Source organism: Thermobia domestica, chromosome 13, assembly GCF_964235325.1.
Source record: "Thermobia domestica chromosome 13, izTheDome1.hap1.1, whole genome shotgun sequence".
NCBI lineage: Eukaryota > Metazoa > Arthropoda > Insecta > Zygentoma > Lepismatidae > Thermobia > Thermobia domestica.
The window spans coordinates 198,937,700-198,961,301 of NC_137466.1; the positions used below are offsets into that span (position 1 = coordinate 198,937,700).

The 23,602-nt window shown below is 34.7% G+C and overlaps 1 protein-coding gene across 1 annotated transcript in view; it reads left to right on the forward strand.

The window, feature by feature from the left end:
* The first annotated feature begins 238 nt into the window (after positions 1-238).
* The window catches only part of LOC145668940 (serine protease inhibitor dipetalogastin-like), a 45,666-nt gene continuing 22,302 nt past the window's right edge, over positions 239-23,602 (forward strand). Inside the window, exon 1 of the mRNA XM_081737224.1 lies at positions 239-401. Within this exon, the coding sequence (XP_081593350.1) occupies positions 320-401 (82 nt within the window). The 5' untranslated portion in view covers positions 239-319. The remainder of the gene's footprint in view (positions 402-23,602) is intronic.

Below are 23,602 nucleotides of genomic sequence, written 5' to 3' on the forward strand. Positions count from 1 at the left end.
GCGCATTTTATGTTTCTAATTGATTTAATCGCCCTTTTCTTCATTCAATCAAAAACAGATATGTTTATTTACTTGGATAGCGCTGATATCTAATTACTGAATGTGGGAATGAAAAACGTAGAAACCAGTTTAGGCGGGGAAATCCATGATGCTTCTCTTCTCGTCTTCCTTGTGATCAAAGAAACAGGATTCGAGCTAAAGTCAAGGTCCCAACCCAACTCCTACCTCTGTTGACACACTCTCACAAAGTAGGCCTCAGGCGTCAGAAAAAGTTTTCAGTCCTCACTTGAGTCATCATCGCTGCACGAACCACACACATATGCATCTCAATATGTCAAATTATTTAGTGTTGTTTCTTATATTTCTTTCGTGTATTGTGTCACAGACTATTCAACATTTAGGTGAGTAAAATATCATTTATATTTATCGCATCTTGTGAACTTGTCATTTCTGCGTGTTTAATAGTGTGGAAAATTTAAAAAGATTGTTTGACATTTGTTGTGTTTTGCCGTTGTAATGTTTTGCTCCAGGATAAAGACACAGCAACAACTGTACAGTTATGCATTCTAAATTTAGAACGAACGATTGTGTTGTTAATATGCGGAGATTGAGACCCAGAGTTGATTTCCTAAATTGAAATATTATCTTGTGACGTGATATAATCTATAATTTTATAAAAGTATCGTATCCTTAAGAATACTTCATGCGAATCAATAAAATATTAAAAATTTCAGCCTCCACTATTAACTGCATGAAAGCTAAATTTAACCTTCGATTTTCCGTTTCTCCGCTTGTTCGTCTGTCATTCGTGTTTTTGCGATGCGTTGTTATGCAACACAAATGTTAAGAACAGGGGCGGCTTTAGGATTTTAATTTTGGGTATGCCCGCTCCAAGGATAACGATTTCTCTGTAACTTTGGGGGGGGGGGGTGCATTCAGATATATATATGTTTGGTTGCAGACAAAGGTCTAAGAAGGCATATATGAGGATTTTAAGGCAAATTGAGTTCAAATTATGCCAAATATTGTATATTTAAAAAATACATATAACAATAAAAAATACATATTCATAAAAATACGTGGAGTACACATGAACATTGAGGGGGCCTGGGCTCCCACGGTCCTCATGATCGGTGCTCTTGCCCCGCTCCGTCGCTTATGGATACATATACATTTGATTGATTAATGAAAGTAGGAAATTACTTTTACCGTAGTGGTTGATGCTATTTGTTAAATAGTCATCTACTGTACTATTAATATAAATAGTGGAAAATATATTTACTGTTTATTGTATCTTTTAGTGTTTATAGATTTTTCAAATTTTTTGGGAAGCCAGTGCGTACCCGGCGTACCCGCTAAAGCCGCCACTGGTCAAGAAAGAAGAGCTCTATTACACATAAAATGACGTCCAAACCGTTACTCTCAACTTTTGAATCGAGGTGTTAACTAGCATCAAGTTTTGAACCTGTAAACAGAAAGCGAACATACATGTCCTATGTTGACTTGTCTACAAGACAAGAGTTCAGGATGTCTCGTCTCGAACTTGTGGCGTGAAAATGATGTCTCGTCTCGGAAAATATGTTTATTTCTATCGGAAAAGCTCTATTTCCCTGGGGTGTTTCTTGAGGAAAGTCGTATCAGTAAACAATATTAATTTTATTGCTAGGGAAGAATGCATACACTTTCGAAAAGTTGTTTACAATAATTAGTACGCTATGGTTCATTCCAAATAAGCTGATAGGATATCAAAACACGTGTTCTTCCCACCACGCCCATGAACGTGATTTGATAAACGTGAATTTAGGCGTTGCTCTTCTTAGCATCAACCCTTTCACGTGGATATAAAGAATGTAGCTAAATACATCTCAAGAATGAATTTTAACATTCAATAATAGCTTTTTTTTTTTTTTTTTTTTTTTTACATTTTAAAGCACTTTATTACATTTACCTGTACTCAGACGCGCATACAGAACTTTTTGTTAGGAGGGGTCCAAGCATTTAAGGGGAGGACCAATACTACAAGCCACTACGTCTATGTGGTATTGAGCGGGTTATTCTACGTCTGAAAAGACTATAAGTAATTATAAAATGCTTCCACCTATATTTTCAGAAGAAAATGACAGAACTAGATTGTTTTTAATAAGAGAAAGAGTACAGATGAAGTGTAAGATCAAATTTTCATGCTATATTAATCACTTCCCTCTTAAAGAAGTATAGTTCTATTGAGAAACTGTACAAATGTGTGTTGAATTACGAAGTTGTTTTTTTGGGGGGGAGGGGCGGAGCCGGTGGACTCCTATCCGTGAGTGCACTACTGTCTGATTAGTGAGATAAGTTAGTAAATTTAAATGAACAATTCTTGTTTCCTTAGTAGTCGAAGTTCTGAAATGGTGTTGGAATTGCAAAGGATGACAGGGTTGGTAGTTCAGTGGGTACTATTTGTTTCACATAATAATTTCATATTACTACATAATCTAAGAGCAAATACAATCTGTATCAGTGATCGAAAACTTACTAAACGATGGAAATAAGAGAAATAACATGTCACGTCCAGCAGATGCCTTTATATTAAAAAGAAAAGAAAAGAAGTAGAATTTCGACAGAAGTAATTTGGTTCACCTCTTCCTATTCTTAAGCGAAAGAATAATTGAGATTAATTTTATAAAGAGTTCTTATTTCTAAATATTAAATTTTAAAAAATACGGGTTAAGTTTTAGTACCTAAATAATAAATACTTCTTATAAAGACAAATATTAGAAATAGCAATTGTTTGTAATGAGGTTTGATAGTGGCTAAAAGGAACAACATTTTTTTTCTCAACATTAAGTGCAAGTGAATTAGGATTTTACACGGTATTGTATCATAAAAAAAAGTTTCTCTCCTTGTAAGATTAGCAATTTATTTTCTTTTTTTGCAATGGCAAAGAGGTGAAGAGAAGGGAAGTTTGTTTTGATTAACAATCAACTTATCTGGAATGAGTTATAGTTAAACTTTCTTCCCTTAGCTTTTAAGCGATAAAATTTTCACTTTCAGACGACGTGGCATCCCTCAAGAGCCACCACTGTTATATATATATATATATATATATATATATATATATATATATATATATATATATATATATATATATAGTGTGTTAATGAACTATAACGACACACTGTAAGAGGTGATTCCTCACATCAAAATAAGAGAAAACGTTCATATGGACCTATGGCGAAAAGTGCATAGTTTCAGAGCTAGGGCTGTCCAAAATCTCAAAAAAGCCAAAATTCAAGAGGTCCTATTTCGAATTCCCGAAACTGTGGATACAACTCCTTATCAGCGTAAATGAAGCTACGCATCACAATCAAAGATTTCATATTTCGTCAATATTCAATAGGTATACAGAGTATTCCTACAAGGTGTAATTATCATATATGCTGTCAATAGAGTTTTTAGATATAACCTGATTTCAAGCTTGGTTCAAAGTAGGTAGAACGTAAGCCTTGACAGCAACAGACATCCAATGCTTCGGAGGGAAGACGGAAGTGTTAGGAACAGGCAGCTCCATGTTTCTTTGTGTTCGGAATAACGTGTGATGGCATGTATTTTGTCACGGTGTATTTCACGTTTTCTTCACTTATAAGAGTGAAAGAAAACATTGCAGTATGCGTTTTTCCGAGTACGAGAGACCGTGCTGCTGAAGATCCTTAACACTTTCTGACATCGCGCCAAAGGATTCCGTGTTCACAGCTATCAAGGCTTATCGCTTGCCTACTTTGGACCAATCATAAGTCAGAGCGTATCTCAAAATCGGTTGATGGTATGTCTGGGAATTGCATCGTGTATGGAATACTCTGTACGCCACTGACAATTAATGAAATATGCATTTTTGGATTACGTATGCGTGGCTTCCTTTACGCTGATAAAGATCACCATCCACAGTTTCTGGAATTCGAAATAGAGTCTGTTGAAATTTGGCTTTTTCGCGATTTTGGAGAACCCTAGCTCTGAAACTATGCACTTTTCCCCACAGGTTCATATGAACTTTTTCTCTTATTTTGATGTAAGGAATCACCTTTTACAGTTTGTCGGTATAGTTCATTAACACTATATATATATATATATATATATATATATATATATATATATATATATATATATATATATATATATATATATATATATATATATATATATATATATATACACCAAAAATGTCTTGTATTACGGGAAATCCTAGTCATGAAGCTATGGAATAAGTCATTTAGTCAATTAAAGGATATTTATTTGTTACGATTTACAAAGTATCAAAGAAATACGTTCTGAAAATAATCGTGCATCTTAAGGGAGAAATAATGTGTAGGCTGTTTATACTGAAAATATGTACATAATTCTTTCCCATATACGTATATCAATAAGCTAAAAAACAGAGATGGTGGAAGCATTCCAAATCCTTAAGAAACGATAAAGTTTATAGCAGCAGAAACAAAAGCTTGCTATTAGATATTAATTTAATTCATTCTTAAAATAATAATAATAATAACATGAGGACTATTCTCACTTAGAATAATATTGCTGGATAATGGCATTTGAAATAAGGAAGCTACCAGCAACGCGGCCAATATGAAAATCGAAATAAGTTGATGTTAAATCTGTTTGGCAGGTCACTGGATGCTACCATCTATTAGAATGCGATCGATCCATGGTACTTCAGCGTAGAATAATGTTCGTAGCTTTAGGCCTGCTATACATTATGAGATAAATCCTAGGAAATGAACAATTTTTCCTGGAGTCAAAATCTCAATGTGTATGACATCAGATCGCATGTCACCTATGTTCTGAACGATCTTAAGAGATTTATCTTGTTTAGAGCATGCTCTATGTCGGAAAGAATATTCGTAAGATTTCGATTTATCCGACATCAGGTGAGAAAAAGTGAAAACAAACTTGCGATCTGTGTACGATATTTAAGAGGAAATCATGAGCTGGAGTCATAATTAGTAGTGTTGTTAACACTATTCCCACACTACCAATTGCTTGTTCAACTGTAGGCGTCTTTTTTTTTTTTTTTTTTTTTTTTTTTTTTAACCATAATGCACTATGGATCAACATGTCCCAACGCCATTTGGTCAGAGAGGTAAAATCTTGATGTGTATGGCACAAAAGGGTAGGGTTTGCTACGAGATATTGCGCAACATTTGTCCTAAGATAAATCTTAAGATATTTCCTAGGATTTATCTCATAGTGTATAGCAGGACTTAACGTATGTTCCGTTGTGGTGGGTGCACAAATTTTCCAAGTTCTCAGCTATTAACGATACTTTCGAGGGGTATTGCTCAAATTTGGACGATATTATTATTCACTTTATCCAAAACTAAGTATAAATGAAAAATATATATATAATGGTTTGTTTTTTTAATACTTTATCAACGGAACGGAACAAAAGTAGAAAAAGCCTAGGAGGAGTTTTGTGACAAATGTGTAAATACATAACTGAAGATTTTGCCCTCTCACACCAGTACCTTTTAATTTTCATTCATAAGCTGGAATATACCTTTATCTCTAAAAATGAACTAGCTTCTGACTGGATGAATAAACAAACCTCAGATGACAATGCTTTAATTTTTCGAAGTTTTGTTTGTTTTCTTTAATTTTTTTAAATCTAATTATTTTATTGACTTTCCACTTTCTTTTCTTTAGAAGTTGTTGTTAAAAATTGTTACATATATCCATCAATGCACTGAGCAAACAGACACACAAATACAGAAACACTAATTGAAATACAAAATAATAAGCTACATAATGTAGATAAGTAGGAAAAACACGAATAGGTTATTTTGCATATACACAGAAAAAAACTGAAAACAATAATAGATATTTAGTATACTGCTTAGGATAGTGAATTTGAAAATATACAGGGTATTCTTCTATATAGACAGAAAATACACGAAACAATAACAGAATAGCATGTGAAAGCCGAAAAACGAAACAATAACAGGAAATAAAGGAAACAATAATGTCAAAATACATATGATGATCTCTACAATTGCATTTTAATGCTTCATTTTATATTACGATGGTTGAGCGCCAAAAAGGCGTAACTGCAATTTTATTAGTTTAGAGGCTTAAGTGATATGTGCCTCTCTGGCACAGAACCAAATGCTAATAACTCAGTTATACCTTTATATCATTTTCGAATAACATTCCAAGGATAGAGATTTTCATTAAGGCGTCTTGGCACAAGAAAATTGAATCCATTATACATGTCCTCATAGCATTACCTCCAAATTTTAAAATTCGACAGTTACGCCCTTTTGGCGCTCAATAAATATTTTATAACAATAACAGTTCTTTAAATTATAAGTAATATATCATATGTTTTTGATTTAAGTTTATTACGTATGTTCCAAGAGTTTCACGAAATAATCAAGCTGTTATATTTTAAGATATGAGAATGTGATGATAACGAATGTAATACCATTGTGATTTCATAAAAATTTGAAATATTCTACAAATGAAACATTTTAAAATCTAATTCAATTTTTTAAATTCCATTCAAACTTTATGTTTTATCATATAACTTCAATTATGTGCGCGTCCTTAATAAATTCTAATTAATCTGAACGATAATTAATCATATTTACAGCGCATTTCAATATTTTCCAGAAACTTTTACTTATCGAGTTTATAATTAGCATAACAATAATCAAAAGGCTAATTAAAACAATCAATAATTAATAAGTTTATTACTTTTTTTATTACTACAATTGCAAGATAATTACTCGTACAAGTTAGCTGGAAATATGATAAAATGTTACAATTTAATTTCTGAAATTTAATCCTTTCTTACCCAGGTGGCCAATTTGTCATACACGGATGTGTTACTTCTTTAGTTCGATCCTGTGTGGACACTAATTAAGATATCGGGAATTTTTTTCTATGACAAATATGATTATAGTTCACCATTTTAGTTTCTTTTTCTTCTTGATGTCGAATTTCCTTCTCAAATTTCAGCCTAAAGTCAAAAATTCGAGGATTTTCGAATTTCGAATTTTCTTTTTATCTTTTTTCCCTGTAGCTCCCTTCGTTGTAGAGAGATCTCCTTACTACTTGTCAAGTAGATACCTAGGATGGATACCTGATTGTTGACATCACTTCGACTAGCCCATGCGCAATGTTACCAACTAGGGAAATTAAAATTTTTGTATATTTGGGTAGAAAAATTAGAAATTTTTGAAATTTATGTTTATAAATTCGTACATATATGTACGAACGCAAATCAACTTACAGCAGATGAACATCAGTCCTTACTGAACAAAATCAAGCACAGATTGGGTAATTAGGGAGCGCACGAAAAAAACGAATTTAGGTTCTAAACTTTGATATATATATATATATATATATATATATATATATATATATATATATATATATATATATATATATATATATATATTACTTTTCTGTTTACCATAATCTATATTCTTTTTAACTACAAGTTTCGTTTCTTAGATATCGTCACTATACTTGTAGGATATATTAGAGGGATACCAAAATTAATTTTTAGATAGTTTGTGTCTATCTGGTAGCAGTGTTACCAGTCACAAAAAATTTAATTCCTGATTTTAGGTGAAAAATTCGGAAAATATCCCACTTTTCCCTCTTCAGTTTTCCTCTTGTTGGCTATATTGGAACGAACATGCCAGTATCTGAAAGCCTCGTCTTTGGCCTACACAGCGCACCATAAAAAGTTTCAATAGTATAATTAGGGAAGCTGATGACCCTGCATATCTCTTGATTTTTGCTTCTGAGACGTAAAAAGTATCAAAATTTGAAGTGTATGATGACAGAGAATTTTTTCATTCTCTCTTTATGGCAGCCAGCGACTTCAGGTTTTCACTGTACCGTGTCAACACAGCAAAGATTTTTTTGGGGTGACTTGGACCCATGTGGCAACAGTGGCCAGCTACAAAAATCTTTAAATTCGATTAGGGATTTTTTGCAAATTTTCACCCTACATTTCCCTCAATAATCAATGCACCAAAAAATAGCCACATCCCTCTTATTAAAAAAGACAAGACCTTAACCATATCAATCGGATAAATAGTTTTTGAGCAATAAATCACTCACTAACTGAAAATGTAGGAAAACGCCAAAAATGACCTGGGTCCGAAAGTGTTAAAACAATTATAAACATTCACAAAACGTAATCCTAGTTAGGCGAGTATGACCATGACGGTAGCAAGCAAATAGCATTAGGTCACATAAATAATTCGATCGTTTAGAATCTATTTAAAATCAAATGTTCAAAAAATTAGAAAAGTAGATTATTTAGTTTCTCCGTTTTGTGTTTTGCTCTGTACTCAAACAATTTGGTTAATTTAAGAAACTATGACCTCAAAGATATTATGAAGGGTCCTTAATTCGTAATAAAAGGCGATTCTGTAATAACTATTATATTTAATATTTAAATACTTTTTTGAGCAAGCTTCTAATTAGAATGGTTTGTTAGCCACTTTTTCTGAAACATGAACATTGGATGACCTGGATTTTCTATAATGATTACAGTATTCATGATGTGTTTTATTAGATGAGTCATGGTGAAGAATATTACATTTTCAAGTTTAGACACGTTCAAAGTAAAGATCGCTTTCTCGTCCGAGTAGTTTTTACAGTTTCTTTTTTCTTTTTGGCTACACTTCAACCGCTATGTGGTTCATGTGGGTGCTCATACCGTATTCTGTGTGAAGAACGAGGAAGGGAAATATTCAATATTATTTCTCCTCAATTTTAGTGTAAGAATGAGGATTCTTAGTTTAATGTGTCTAGATACAGTGATTAAAGAAAAGTATTCAATTGGAGATTGTCCCCCACAGGAAAGCACCTGTAATTACTAGAAAATGGGGGAATGCGATAGATAGTACATGGCATACCGTATATGACATCCTTAACTACAAAAAGAATATAAAAGAAAACGTTTGACAGGACAAAAATAGTTAAGAAAAACACAAATCCAACGCGCATTTTTAGCTCAAAGAAGTATTCAACTGCCAGTGATAGAATGGGAGACGAACTTCTGATTGTGACCCGGAAGACCCGCAGACACTCAGACCCATGACCTGGAAAGACCCATGCAGTGGGTCTTATATGTGATGCTGCAATGTAATTCAACAAACGTGATTCTCTCCTCCAGCTCGTGTCTTCTCACTAAATCTATATATAATATTCTTTATTTCTTGTTGGGTGCGTCCTTTTGTGTCAAAGCATTGCACTGAAAGATAACTACAAAGTTTAACAGAGTACAAGCGCGTCAGAATCGAACAAAACATAAGGTACATGTTTTCCTTATGAGGGATCGTTAAAGTTCAGTTGAGGGAGCCTGTGAAGCTTGTTGTTTAGAATAGGACGGATGCCATTCAACTCAAATAGTGTTCGTTAAATCTTTTTGTAAAGTATATGTTCAGAAAACACTGTGTTCAGGTAGCATAGAAGTTGGACCAACGTTGGCCCAACAATATTCCAACGAATTCATCGTTCCCCAACGTTAGACCAAAACTCTCTGTCACTTGAGTGTTAATTTTCAGTATAGGAAGACGAATAAGTATAAAATTGTGTGAGACCCGGGTTCGATTCCCGGTGTGAGCTTATGTGGTTCGGATTCCACGTTAATCAGTAGGCCCTGTCTCATATAGCCTCGCTGCTGAAAGGAACGTTAAACTCAAAATCAACTCAATTCAAAATTGTTTGAAATATTTATGACACTGTATCTTGATTAAGATATGTCACACCGGGAATCAAACAAATGAATGTTCGAACTCGAATATTGGGCACCATTACTCACTATGGAGTAATACTGCAGAGTTGATATTTTGGCTGGTACCGGATCATCGGATTTCTTGGGATCACCGGGTCTGTCGGAGTCCGGGATCCCGGGTCTGTCTAGGTCTTTGGGCCTTTCTGCGTCACTGAGTCAGACCAGGTCTAACAAGCAACGCCCAAACCCGGACAAAATTAACCGTCTGGCACGAGGCGGTGATCCGTTATTCTGCAAAATGAGGTTCCAACTTGTGGGCAAAGGAATATCGTTTAACTAGTCCAAATCATTTCGTACAGATAAAGGTACTGCTGTGCATCATGCGTTCATATGAGAATAAGAGGCCAACAAGGTTGTCGCCAATAAGATTTAACGTTGAATATATTACTACGATGAATTTAATTTTGTGATTGTCAATGTTTCGGGATTATGTATAGATTGGTCCTCATGTAATCCATGCATTTCGACATGGGAGTATCATTGTTCTTATGAAGAACTTGGAATGCGTTATACCCGTTGTGCTTGATGTAATATTTTTCGGGATTACGTACAGATAGCGATCAGTAATTTTTAATATAATCTCTTATCGTTGATATCTGTTCAGAAGTTTCTCCTACAGGGTGGCGTACAAAATGTCATATCATTTGTTTTGTTCATTACACATGTATTTATCATCAAAACATTACAAAATTAGTGCAAAATAGTATGAGCATGGAAATTTAGTTCAATGTAGTATGTGTTCAATATGATCACCATTTTGTTTCACAACCTCTTGTAAGCTAACCTTTACATTTACACAACCTTCCTGCATTAGTTTTCCGAAATTAGACGGCACAACTCTTGCACTAACCATGAAGCGAACTGATGTCTTCGCTGCTTGTTCTCTGCTCTGTTAATTTATGTACAACTGTTATCTTGTAAGGGAACATGTGAAAATCAGAATGCAGAATTCTTTGTATGGACCGACGACGAGATATTCCTACCTCAGCAGCCGTCCTCCTTGTTGATTTGCTAGGACTTCGTGTCAAAGCAACGCGAACTTCTACAATGTTTTCAGGGATGCGGACACTTGGTTCATGCCGTCGATTCTTCCCCACCATAGAGCTAGTTGTTTCAAATTGAAGATACAATCTCTGAATAGCCTGTTTACATGGAGTCTATTTTGTACGAAAGTGTGTACAGAAACGTCTTTGTATCGCTACAAATCTCGTCGTTTCTGTAAAAACACAATACAACTTTTACTTTCTATTCAACACTGAATCTGCTCTTATGCGCCATCTTGAAAATTGCTGTTTGGCGCCATGTAAATGTTCGATACTAACTTCTCGTGACATCTAGCGGATTTCCATATTTCATCTATAATATTACCAGGCCCGTAGCCACCCCAAAAATGAAGGGGGCGCTGCTAGAAGTTAGGGGCCCGATCCAACCATATTATAGTTCATTTGTTAGCCTACCGTGAAAATATTAGGGGGCAGTAAAAAATTTAGGGAGGCTCGGCCTCCTAGCCCTCCGTGGATACGGGCCTGAATATTACATACATGAGTAATGAACAAAACAAATAGTATGACATTTCGTGCGCCACTCTGTAGATACCATGACGAAAGTGCGTGGATAACCCGTTGAGCTGCACACATAATCTCATAAGCATACCAAGATCATGATGAGGAAGAAGGAGTACTATTCTACTGACTTCTGCCAAAGATAAGGAAACTGAGGTCAGTTGGGCAAGTACAATGTGCCTGTCACCTGCAGTACAAGGGTTAAGACGTCTAACTGGGTGGTGGGCACAACGGGCTGATTACAAGGTGTTTATCACAGCCAGGGTTGCTGTTGTGAATATGTGCCAAGTAGGTTAAGTAATAGAAGAATAAGTTATATCTTGTTGATTTTCAAATAAACTAACTTATGCCCTATTTTAGCCTTCTTAATAAAATAATTACGAAAAATGAACAAAATTATCTGACTTGTTTTTCAGAAAATTTTCTTTAAAAAAAGAAAAGCAAATTATGTTTTTTTAAAAGATTTTCTAAGGGAAATGGCTTGTGACATATTGTTAGGCTATTAATGAAAATTTTGTTTATGAAATAATGATCAAAATTGCCAGAGTCATTTTTGAGAAAATTATGCGAATATAACCAACTCCCAAATAAACTACTATTTTGTGGATTTTTCATGAGAAATAGCCTATGCTATAATGTAGGACTTAAATGAAAAATGAATAAAATCGTCTCTGTCGTTTTTGAGAAAATCATCCTAAAGAAATCGCCGTAAGCAAACTACCTCTTTTTGATTTTCCCAGAAAAATTAATTACCATATAAGGTTTATACCATATGGTATATTATACCATACATATTAAATTATAGATTATAAAGAATCATGATGCCTGTGCTTGGGAATATTGAAACTTTCAATTTTTCTCCCTCCAATAAACTGCAGTTATTTTGGAGGAAAGAAGAAAATTTAGATCTCTCACCTGAATAATCTTAAGTTTGAAATTTGGTCAGGATATGTTGAGGGATGTGACCTCTAACCATGTGTAAATTCAACGGGATGTATAAGCGGACAAACATTAGAAGAAAATCAATATATGGGCGCCAACATAAGCGGCGCCAGGATTTTGGTAATGTGGGTGTAGGCTAGGATGGGACAACACACCCTAACATTGTTGCCAGAACGTTCTGCACTATTGAGCCTTAAGATCTCAAAAATAATCCCTAAGTCTTACGCAAAATAATAATAATAATAATAATAATAATAATAATAATAATAATAATAATAATAATAATAATAATAATAGAAAAACAAGGTATGATAGCAAGTAACTTATGAAAGATTTAAGAAGTCATTCAAATATACCAAACATAGGAAACAAGAAATATACAAAATAGAAAAGATTATTGTAGAAAATATGAAAATCGCAGCTGCACCCACTGTGGCGCCGCCTATGGGCTCCATGAAAGTTTAAGCATGTTAAATTCTCGAATTTGATTTTTTCTTTCTTTATTGTCACTCGAAAGTAAGGAAACTTCAGGCCTAATATATTATGACATAAATTCTAGAAAATATCGTAGAATTTATCTGGGGAAAAATGCTCTCGTAGGAAATCCTACCCTTTTGTGCCATACACGTGAAGATTTTTCCTGACTGACCGAATGACGTTGCTAGATGTTGACCCATGATGCATTGCGGTAACAAGTGTGGGAATATTGTTAACAAAACTGTTAATTACGATAGCAAAAAGAAGAAAAATAGACGTTATTGGACAAAAATCCCTTACCAGCCCCTGTACTACTTTGTCAAGTATTTTTGCTTTTTCACCCAAATAATTTGTTTTCACTTTCTATCACCTGATGTCGCTTAAATCGAAATCTTACGAATTTTCTTTCCGAAATAGAACGTGCTCTAAACAAGAGAAATCTCCTAGGATCGTTCAGAATATAGGAAATGACATGCGATCTGATGCCATACACCAGCGTTTCCCAACCTTTTTCAACTTGCGGCGCACTACGGGTGTAACTTGAATTCTCGCGGCACACTCATAGATATTATTATTTGTAAATATAAAATACCGCGGTATTTTTTTCTGTGATTAGCCTACTGATCTTCTCACAGAGAAGAAAGCTCGATCACTGGTTTTTCCCCGTGGTAAATCATTATGCTTATTTTTCATTTTAATTTAAAAATACAAAACAATTGCAATGAAATATTGGACTTAGGTTTTTAAAACTAAGCTTTCTTTTTCGAAAACTGTATCCAACCTTTCAATAAGAAGAAAGATCACTAAATAACGAACGAACAAACAAACCTCTTTTAGTTTTAAAACACAAATGTAGGTAATTTATATGCATGTTTGCTCTGTCGAAAGATTAAATGATATTTTAAAATTTTAAGTTACGAAATAGTCTACAGCAAAAACAAGCAATAATAGTCATAACAATGATAACAAATACTTTTTTCAACATTAAAAATGTACAGAAAAGTAACATGATATGTAACTTAAAGTTGTAGATTCATAGTAGAGGTTCATAGTAATGTGAAATGCAAATATACATTTTTCCTTTGTCTTGCAATTTGATTGCTATAGAATTAATAATTTGTTTCGATTTCTTCGCGGCACACCAGCGGCCCATTCACGGCACACCGGTCGGGAAACGCTGCCATACACGTTGAGATTTTGACCAGGAAAAATCCTAAGATACTTCGTAGGATTTATGCTATAGCAGACCGTACTGGTTGTTTCGGTAGGCCCTACTGCTCAACAAATTATAATAAAAAGATACCTATAAACCAAATAAAGTGATCAATTACAAAATCAATTTACCCAATTAACAATGAAAACAAGTTCTAGGTGTCGAGAGAACCTCAACCATTGCTAAGAGTAATCTTTCCTTTTGTAAAAGAAGAAAAAATTAGACAATCTCCTAAGGAATGCTAATGTCAGCTACAAAGTACTGTTAAAAAAAAAAAGTGTTGTATATTTGTACAAATAAAAGTGTGGTATTCCAGCACTGATACAAAAGATAAAACCTGTTCAAATTGAGATGAAGACACTGTTGATTCGTGTGAAAGATCACTTCATATAGCACACAGAACATAAACTGTGTGTGATGTGTTTAATTTTCTCAGGAACGTTCCCATACCCTTAGAAATATCAATCATGACATTTTTATTGTGACTTTATTATTTTTCTCTTCCTATAATGCCGGTTAAACTTCAAAGCATAAATACCATTTGGAACATTTACAAAAAGAGAAAAAAGATTATGTACTATAACAACAGATGAAATGATTATCGAGTTGCCTTTTATGTGCATTCTTTTCTCTCTTGTTCTTGTCTTCTGGTCGTGAACTACTTTCCAGAAAACATGAGAAAGTTTGACACGAAATGTGTAGCCATCGTGTCTGTTTTCAGTGTACTGTACATCTGCAGCGTACATCGTAATGTATTTTGGAAAATTCTCTTCCACATTACGATTCAACAAGGTTTCTGTTATAGAGAAAGAAGTTTCAGATTTTTTTTTTTTTTTTGTCCTTTCTATTGGTATTTTTGATGTTCTGTAACGCATACCAATCTATGAAAGTAATGCCTATAGTGATTATGTTTGCAAAGTGCATAATGGATAAAATGATTTCACGAATTTTACTCTAAATATTTGTCACTTCGTTTTGTTCACCACTTTTATTTATTAGGCTTATGTTAGTTAAACATAATTTAGTTAGTTTTCACAAGTCGATTCCAAATTTTGTCTAAATTGTCCAGTTCTAATTGAATATTTAAGAAAAAACATGGCCATTAGTTCTTTATTACATTTTTAGGGGTACACTGGAAGTACTGAAAATTTTAAAAAAGTAAAGCATCATACCCTACGAGTTATAGGGGGCGCGGTGGCTCAGTAGTAGAGCGTTCACCTCTGGTGCTTGGGGTCCCGGGTTCAAACCCTGCTCCCGCCAAGTGAACTTTGTGGTGGACAAACACTGTGCTCGTGGTTTTCTCGGGGTTCTCCCGTTTCCTCCCACTTTCTTCATTCCACCATTTCTCTCATCATCACCGTCTCCTTTAGCCTAACCGGCATAACCGTGGGACGTAAAACTTAAAGATTTCATTTCATTTCATTTCCTACGAGTTATATATTCCAACATCAGATAGTTGTATATAGGCAGGGGTGCCCACAAGGGGGGGGCTATGACGCAAACTGCGTCATAGAAATATTGGGGGGTTAAAAATCTATATAACTATGTTTGAGGGAGTGTAAAAATTAATCGAAAAGATTTTTTTTTCATGGAAGAACACCTACGGATAGACAATTGATGGGGGTGCGTCATGGACATGAGGGGAGTGGGCACCACTGATATAGGGGTAAGGAAGCGCTTGTTTCATTGCCAAATGATAATGAAAAACGAAGGATAACCATTTCTCCAGTCTAACTGTAAGATGAATCTTCATTGTTTGGAGTGTTTTGCCCAATAAACACCGTATATCACTGACATAATTAATTGTGTGTGTAATTTATCTACTTATTACATACTGCATGCAAAATGAAAGAAAACACTGGTCATATATGAACCAGAAATTCCAACCAGAAGTGGGCTCAAATCTTGCAAACGGTGCGAGATATTGAAAAAAAATAATCGAAAAAATCCCCTTTATGACATCCCTTGCGGATTTTTATGAAGACGTCCTACACTTGTATCGGTAAAGGGACATGTACAAATATGAGGAAGGTTCCGTGCATGTAGCGCCCGTAGACTTAGCGCCCAGTGTTTCTGGCTCACAGAAGGAATTTTACATTGATTTTATCTCACAATCAGGGATGTCCAGTTCATTTTACCACTCTTTCCACAGGTCGCTAATTCCTGTTATTTTCTTACATCCATGTTCCGTGTACTTAGCGTCCACTAAGTAAAACTGTTATGAAGAGGGAGAGAGAGACAGAGAGACCAGCCAATAGCACTGATTATGACGCTTCAATGAATCATAACCTCCGGGGGAAAGGGTGAAACGCAGAAACGTAGTTATATATAGGCGTTACGTATATATATGCATGTATGCATGTATGTAACTGTACTCCGTGGTATACAATGCTCTACAATATTTAAATGTACTATAAACTAAGGTTACATATTTAGCTTTTAATGTGAAAACTACGTAAAATAGACGTAATCTAGAATACCGCAATGAGGATAAGGCATACAAAAAACGGTGAACGGTGAACATATTCTCACGAGTGAGAACCGGGACAAAATGTAAACTGGTGAAACACCGGGATAAGAGTCTTCATGGAGGTCACGGTGGTTCAGTGGTAGAAACACTCACATCTGGTTCATGGGATCCCTGGTTTTATCCCATCTTGCGTCAAATGGGCTTTGTGGTAGTCAGACGCTGCGTGCATGGATAAACTCGGAGTTCTCTCGTTTTCTCTCACTTTCTTCATTCCACCATTTCATTCATTCTTACAATCACCGTCTTCTCTATCCCACTCAAGGTTTCATTTCATTTCAAGAGCTTTCAAACCGGGACTGTCCCGGTAAAAACCTGACATATGGTAACTCTGACTATATAACAACATCGGTTTCGATACCAAAAACGAAAAAGTCAAATTATCATATGGTATTACACAGTTTCAGAAAAAAAAAAAATCTAACAAGCTAGCCGCATTAAGTCTGATACATATTTCACAACTTTATGCGTAATATTAATGTATATAGTTAAGCAATTGATATCATACACTACAAGCACTGAAAAACAACGTAACGTTCTATAATAAAAAGAACGTTACTTTACGGACCAATAAGTTAATCGCTCTACGAACCTTATTGTACACATTATACCCTAAAGTTATAGCCTTATGCAGTAATCAATTCCAATCAGATATTGAACGAGTATGGTGTTTCCTTGAGAATAATCCATCAATAAGTTGAACAAGCGCCTTTGAAGATTAATCGTCTTCCATTTTATCCTCTTCTTCGGTAATTCATCTTGCTACTCTTGTTCGATGCAGTTGAAATCATGGCCTCATCCTTTTGCAATGTCCATCCACAAGGAAGGATGAACAGGTTCAACCTTTTGGAATTTCAAATTCGAAGCTTCTGTCAATTTACTCGTTCGTGTCTCTTTCTGTAATGTTGCTATATGAACGGGTATGTTGCGAGGAAACAAAAGAGGCTAGCAAAGAAATCGAATCGTAAGATCATAAAATGAAAGTCGCATACTCCAGAGACTACCTGATACGTAATGTTGATCAAAATAAATTAGGAATTCTTCAGTTTCTTCTGGTACGATTTGCTGTAAGTAATCCATCCCTTCTGACCCTTGTCAGAGAGAAGGAAAACAAATCCGTCCAACATTCCATAGAAATCGGACTTTCTCATTCTCCCTGTAAAAATTCGCCAATCCCAACTGCTGCAGTATGTACTTCGTGTTCGTGTGACTTGTCTGGAACGCTTTGGCTTACGACTTCCCTTACTAGCCACGTCTGTTTGTGAATTTAATTTACATATTCCAATATTTGTTTGTTTTATCCCTCCCCGCTAGTCTAGTGGCAAGCACGCAAGCCTTTGGCGTATGAGGTTCAAGGTTCGATTCCTGGTGGGAGAGCATTGAGTGACCAAAGTGGTTCGGGTTCCACTATAATCAGTAAATTCAAGTCTTCCTTAGCCTACCCGGCAAAACCATGGAACGTAAAACTAAATACAAACCTTTTCTTTTTTCGCAAAAGGAACGTTTTATTATGAAGTAAAACACTATTCAGAAATATAATATTAAAATTTGCAAGAAGGAAATTTATTTCTGCGTAACAAAATTTAAAAATTAATTATTCACAGGTAATTGTTTTATTGGATTGTAACGAGTTACAGTATAATTTCCCAAAGACTCTTCTCATACAATTCTGCTGTTCTCACATGTAACACTTCCCAAGTGTAACACTCCGATTTTGATAAAATTTAGCAGGTAGATATTACACATGAAATAAACGAATGCATGTTTTTTTTCTTTTCAGCGGAAAAACAGTTTCAGGGGGCAAAAGCCCTCACCCAACATTTTGAAATTTGAGTCCCGAAAGGCAAGAAGTGAATCGAAGTGAATAATATTGTGCACAGATGCTATAAACGTAAAACGAAGGAATAGATCTTTCGTATTTTCCTGGGAAAAACGCTTGGACATAATTGCAACGATAGTTTGTGTAGCAACAGTACGCAAAAATAAAGAAAGAAAGAAAGAAAGAAAGAAAAGAAAAGAAAAGAAAAGAAAAGAAAAGAAAAGAAAAGAAAAGAAAAGAAAAGAAAAGAATAGAAAAGAAAAGAAAAGAAATGATTACGTGTTTTTGATTTTGTGCAGAAAAACAAAAGTGTGACAAAGGGCCCCCCTCATAAAAATACGAAATTCAACTCCACGAGCCCAGAAAGAAATATAATGTAATAAATGAAAATGTCCACAAATATTGTAGACGTAAAATGAGAGAATACGTGTCGTATTTTCCTGTGAAAACTACCTGCATTTCTGCGGTAATAATTACTTTTTTTTTTTCGGAGGGACTTTATTCACACCATTCACACCACAGTTTTTCCGCAGAAACTAAAAACACGTATTCGTTTTTTTTTTTTTTTTTTTTTTTTGCGTATTGTCTCTAAACACAGTTTCGTTACAATTCTCCATGTCCTTTTAGGTACTTTTCACTATACTAATGAACACTTTGATAAATCGTGATTAAATGTTTGAATGGGTCTGTACCCCACCCAACCATCTTTTCCAGAAAAATGCGACACAATATTCTGTCATTTTACGTCTACAATATATGCACACACTTTCGTTCATTCCGGTCTACTTCTTCATGCCTTTCGGTCATCAATTTCAAAATTTTCGGTGGAGACTTTTGCCCCTAAAAACATTTTTTCTGCAGGAAATAAGAAAGAAGTGTTCATTTATTTTTTCTATATTGTCCCTACCCAAACTTTCCCTACAATTCTCCATGTCCTTTAGGCATGTTTAACGTACTGTTATTAGCGCTTTTGATATTTCGAGATCAAAGGTTTGAAGGAGTCTGTGCCCCACCCAACCATTTTTCCCGGGAAAGTACGAAACATATATTCCATCATTTAACGTTTATAATATCTGTGAACAATTTCATTCACTTCGACTAACTTCTTCTTCTTGTCTTTCCCGCCTCAAATTTCTCCAATTTTTGGGTGGGGACTTTTACCCCTTAAAACAGTTTTCCCCAGAAAAGAAAAAAACACGTATTCATTTATTTCATGTGTAATATCTACCTGCCAAATTTTATCAAAATCGGAGTGTTACACTTGGAAAATATTAAATGTCAGTACATTCATGTAGCTTGCATTTGCGGCAAAAAGTTCTTGATTTGTGCTCCCTCTTTGCTGGAGAGACTTTCTTAGGCTGTTCCTATTCAGTATGCTGGGAAGCTTCAATTCTCCGTGATTTCTTCTCAACGTTGGCGAACTGCTAACCAGACGAAATGAAAAATTTACGGAATTTCAAACGTTTTAATGTTTGTTTCTCGTTTGAAATTACGCTTTGATGACACAATACCATAAGTGTTGAGTCCACTTACATCAGTTATGTAAAATACTGTCACAGGCCATTTTGTTCATTGTTTTGTGGTGTAACAGCGAGCCATATGATTGCTAGTGTGAACGTATGATTTTGTTGTGTTGTAATACATGATAACTTTGAGTTTTTTCCTCTAGAAGTGACAACTTCAGGATAGTTGTGCATTGTGTTTTGCAATGGGTGATCTTACTGGGTAGGCCTATATATTGTCGAAAGAGACAACGCACCCAAAAAATGAGAAATTGTTCGTCTAGTCATATTATATGTAAGAATAAAATTATATTGCAGAGTGTGTGAAGAATTTGCAACTTCACAAATTAGGAACAGTTCATCATCAGGTATTCTAATAGCGCCGATGTTGTCATCAAAACATAAGGCAGCCCATGTAGGATCGCTTTTCTCCGGAGTTTTGCTTTTTGCATTAGCACGTGCTTTTGCATTAGCTATAGGTGCTACGCTTCAAACTTCTAACCAATCCTCTGGATAAGAAAACTACTCAACGTCTCATTTCAATATCGGTACCTGAACAAGAAACTTCAGTTGCATTTGTATATAAGTCTGCTAATATCTTATCGTCTGTCGGGAATCAATTTCTTCATTGTTTATTGATTTACCAAAAATATTCCTCCTCTACCATCAATAGTGACGTGTATTGTTAGTGATCTGTTTGTCTACCACGTGCAATGATCAAAACACCTAACAATAAACAAAACTTTACATACAATCAGTGGCAAAGCCAGAATTTCTATTCGGGGGGGGGGTCAGTGTCCTACTCCGGAAAACTTTTTTGTTAATGTGGAGACTGAAAGCGAAAATTTAGATTTTATTCTAGCAACTTTTTAAAATTTTGGTTCTTGGGAGTTCATATCCCGGGAAACTTCCCCTGGATACGCAACTGCATACAATGGAAAAATTAATACAGTTTGATAGACAAAAGCAACTATTATGCTTCTGACAATGGACTTATATAAGTGAATAAATAAAGAAAAGCTGCTACTAAAATAAGCAAAATTGCAAATAATTAAATCAATCAAACTAAATAATAACACATAAACTTGCAATATGTTATATCTGACTTCATTGGGACAGTTAGATTATCAGAACGTTCACTCCGCTACGAGTCACAATCTCAATCTATTCTGAATCTATCCTCATATTTCTTCATTAAGGCTCGAGTTTAATGTACCCACTCGGTACCCAATGCTATAAATTTTAAAAACTATCACTTAACTCACGGAAATGAAAAAAAAAAATACTTATATAACATAATACAAGAACACAACCAGGGAAATATCATAGAATCTCAATACTTACTAAGCCTTAGTAATTATTAAAGAAAGTATGCGTACGAGTGCAATGGTCCCACCTGGTAGTCCTAGGCAGTGGCGGCGGTTGGACGTTAAAAGTGGGGAGGCAAGACATGATCTGAATACAGTATTTGTATGTCAATGTTACTTTTCCTGGTTGCTTGTAACACTTTGTTAGACTAAAGGCTCTATAACTATTAGGAGACTGTTATATAGACTAAAGACTGTATAACTATCTTTTTCAGTTAAAATACCGTATATCTTGTTTCATATTTTGTTACGTAAATTGACAAGAGCAACACAAGATACTACCTCTTTGTACTCTTATACAACGAAGGTGTAAGAAGAGATCTGATTCCTTGCTCATGAAATCAAAAAATCATAAAATTATGCATCTTAAAATTCTGTCTGGAAAATTGTGTGATCAGACTAGGGACCTATTTAATAACAAATTTGCAAAACAAATAAATAGAAAGGATAATATTAATCAAATAATCATAGTAATGGATAATAAGGCTTGTTCTGCAAAAGTTATATTGAAACTGGAAATTAATGAACAATTTATATTTTTAATTCCACGCATGTTATTATATGTGTTATTACTCTTAGAAAGACAGTGAATACTACAAGCATATGCTACGACATTCAAAGAAATACTTTTGCAGCTTCCCGAAACATGTTCGTTGCCATTAGATACAGTTTTCATTTTCTTGGAATACATCAAAACTCAACAATACTTAGTCACTCCACATTCCAGTTATACAAAATAATCCTAAAACCTAGAATTATGTTGAATTTACTAAATTTAATTGTATAACAAAACTGTATATGTACACCCCTAAACTCGTATATTAGACTGCAAAATTATATATTACTTACTGAGCTCCTTCGTGGCTAAGCGGTTAACGTACGCACCTTTGACGTGGGAGACCTGGGTTCAATTCCCAGAGGGAGCTCACGTGGTTCGGATTCTACGTTAATCATTAAGTTCACGTCTCATATAGCTTCGCTGCTGAACAGGATGTTAAACTGAAAAAAAAAATCAAATCAAAATATTCCTTACTATAAGAAAGAAGAAAAGAACTGTCAATTTTTCAAGAAAAGAACTGTTTTAGGAACTGTCAATTTTTGTGCAATTAAAGAAGAACTTGTGAAGGACTTCTTTTCTTGCGAAATGATATCTCAATTAGATCCAGAGCGGCTTACTAACATATCGAGCCCTTGTAAGATGAAATGAAAGTACGCTCGAATTGTCTCGCGTACAACAGTTTAATTTTTGGGCCATTTTTAGTGGCATTTTTAAAACGCAATTTCTGTAGCTTTCTTAACTTCACGGAAAGATAACCAATACGTACTCATGGAACAGCAAATATTTTATGGCACCATTTGTATTCTATGAACCAATAATACATACAAAACTTTATATTTCCAAATGAAACTATATACATTAATGGGTCATTTCAAAAAGTGGAGGGACAACTGCCCCCCTTTGCCCCCCTAATCGCCGCCCGTGGTCCTAGGGTTAAAAGTGTATCCTTGTATGGATATTTAGATAGAGGAAATACTAGTTCTTGCCGAATTTCTTTAACTACTTACGATATGTTCCATTATTTTTAAACTAGGGTTTAAAATGTGATTGATTGCGTTTAGGGCGGCTTATAACACTTGACACATGTTCATTAGAACGTTTTATTTTCATTTGATATAAAGAATTACCCAGCAAATTTTGGCATTTGAATTTTTTGACACCCTGTATTTACGATAGGAAATGAAGTTATGCAATGTGCATAAATAATTGCTGTTTTCCATGCAGTAGTATTTGCATTAAGGTGCGTGTAATTATTATTATTTAAAACTATATAAATTTTAAAATAACGCTGGCACATGAATTCACATCCATATATGAAAATCTCATAGGTGATATGGTAATGCTCTTAAGTCGTAATTCAATTGTACGTAATTACAGATGTACATGAAAAGTCCGAGTGTTAGAGCTGACGGTGATGAACAGAAGAGGAAGAAAAGAACACATTTCTTTCAACTTGCCTAAGGGGTTTTAAAAGTGACATGACAATTGTGCAGGAAGTAAAGCAGGATCTTTCAAGTGAAAAATTTTTGTTCTTTAGTCGTCAAAAGAGAGGGGATGGGATAGATGATTTGAGTACGAAACTACATTTACACATATAAACTAGTTCTCTCTTTGGTCAACCCTAGCACACTGATAAGCATCAAATATTTTCTGGGCGCTAAGTATACGATATTATATGTGGGCGCTAAATCTACGGGCGCTAAGTGCACTCCACGATGAGGAATGACAAGGAGATGCATGCTCATATGTGAATGATGTGCTGGGTAGAATTCACAGGTTCAGCTAGTCTATATATTAAAATGCTAGTCTATCTATTAAAATGCTACAATAGCAATTAA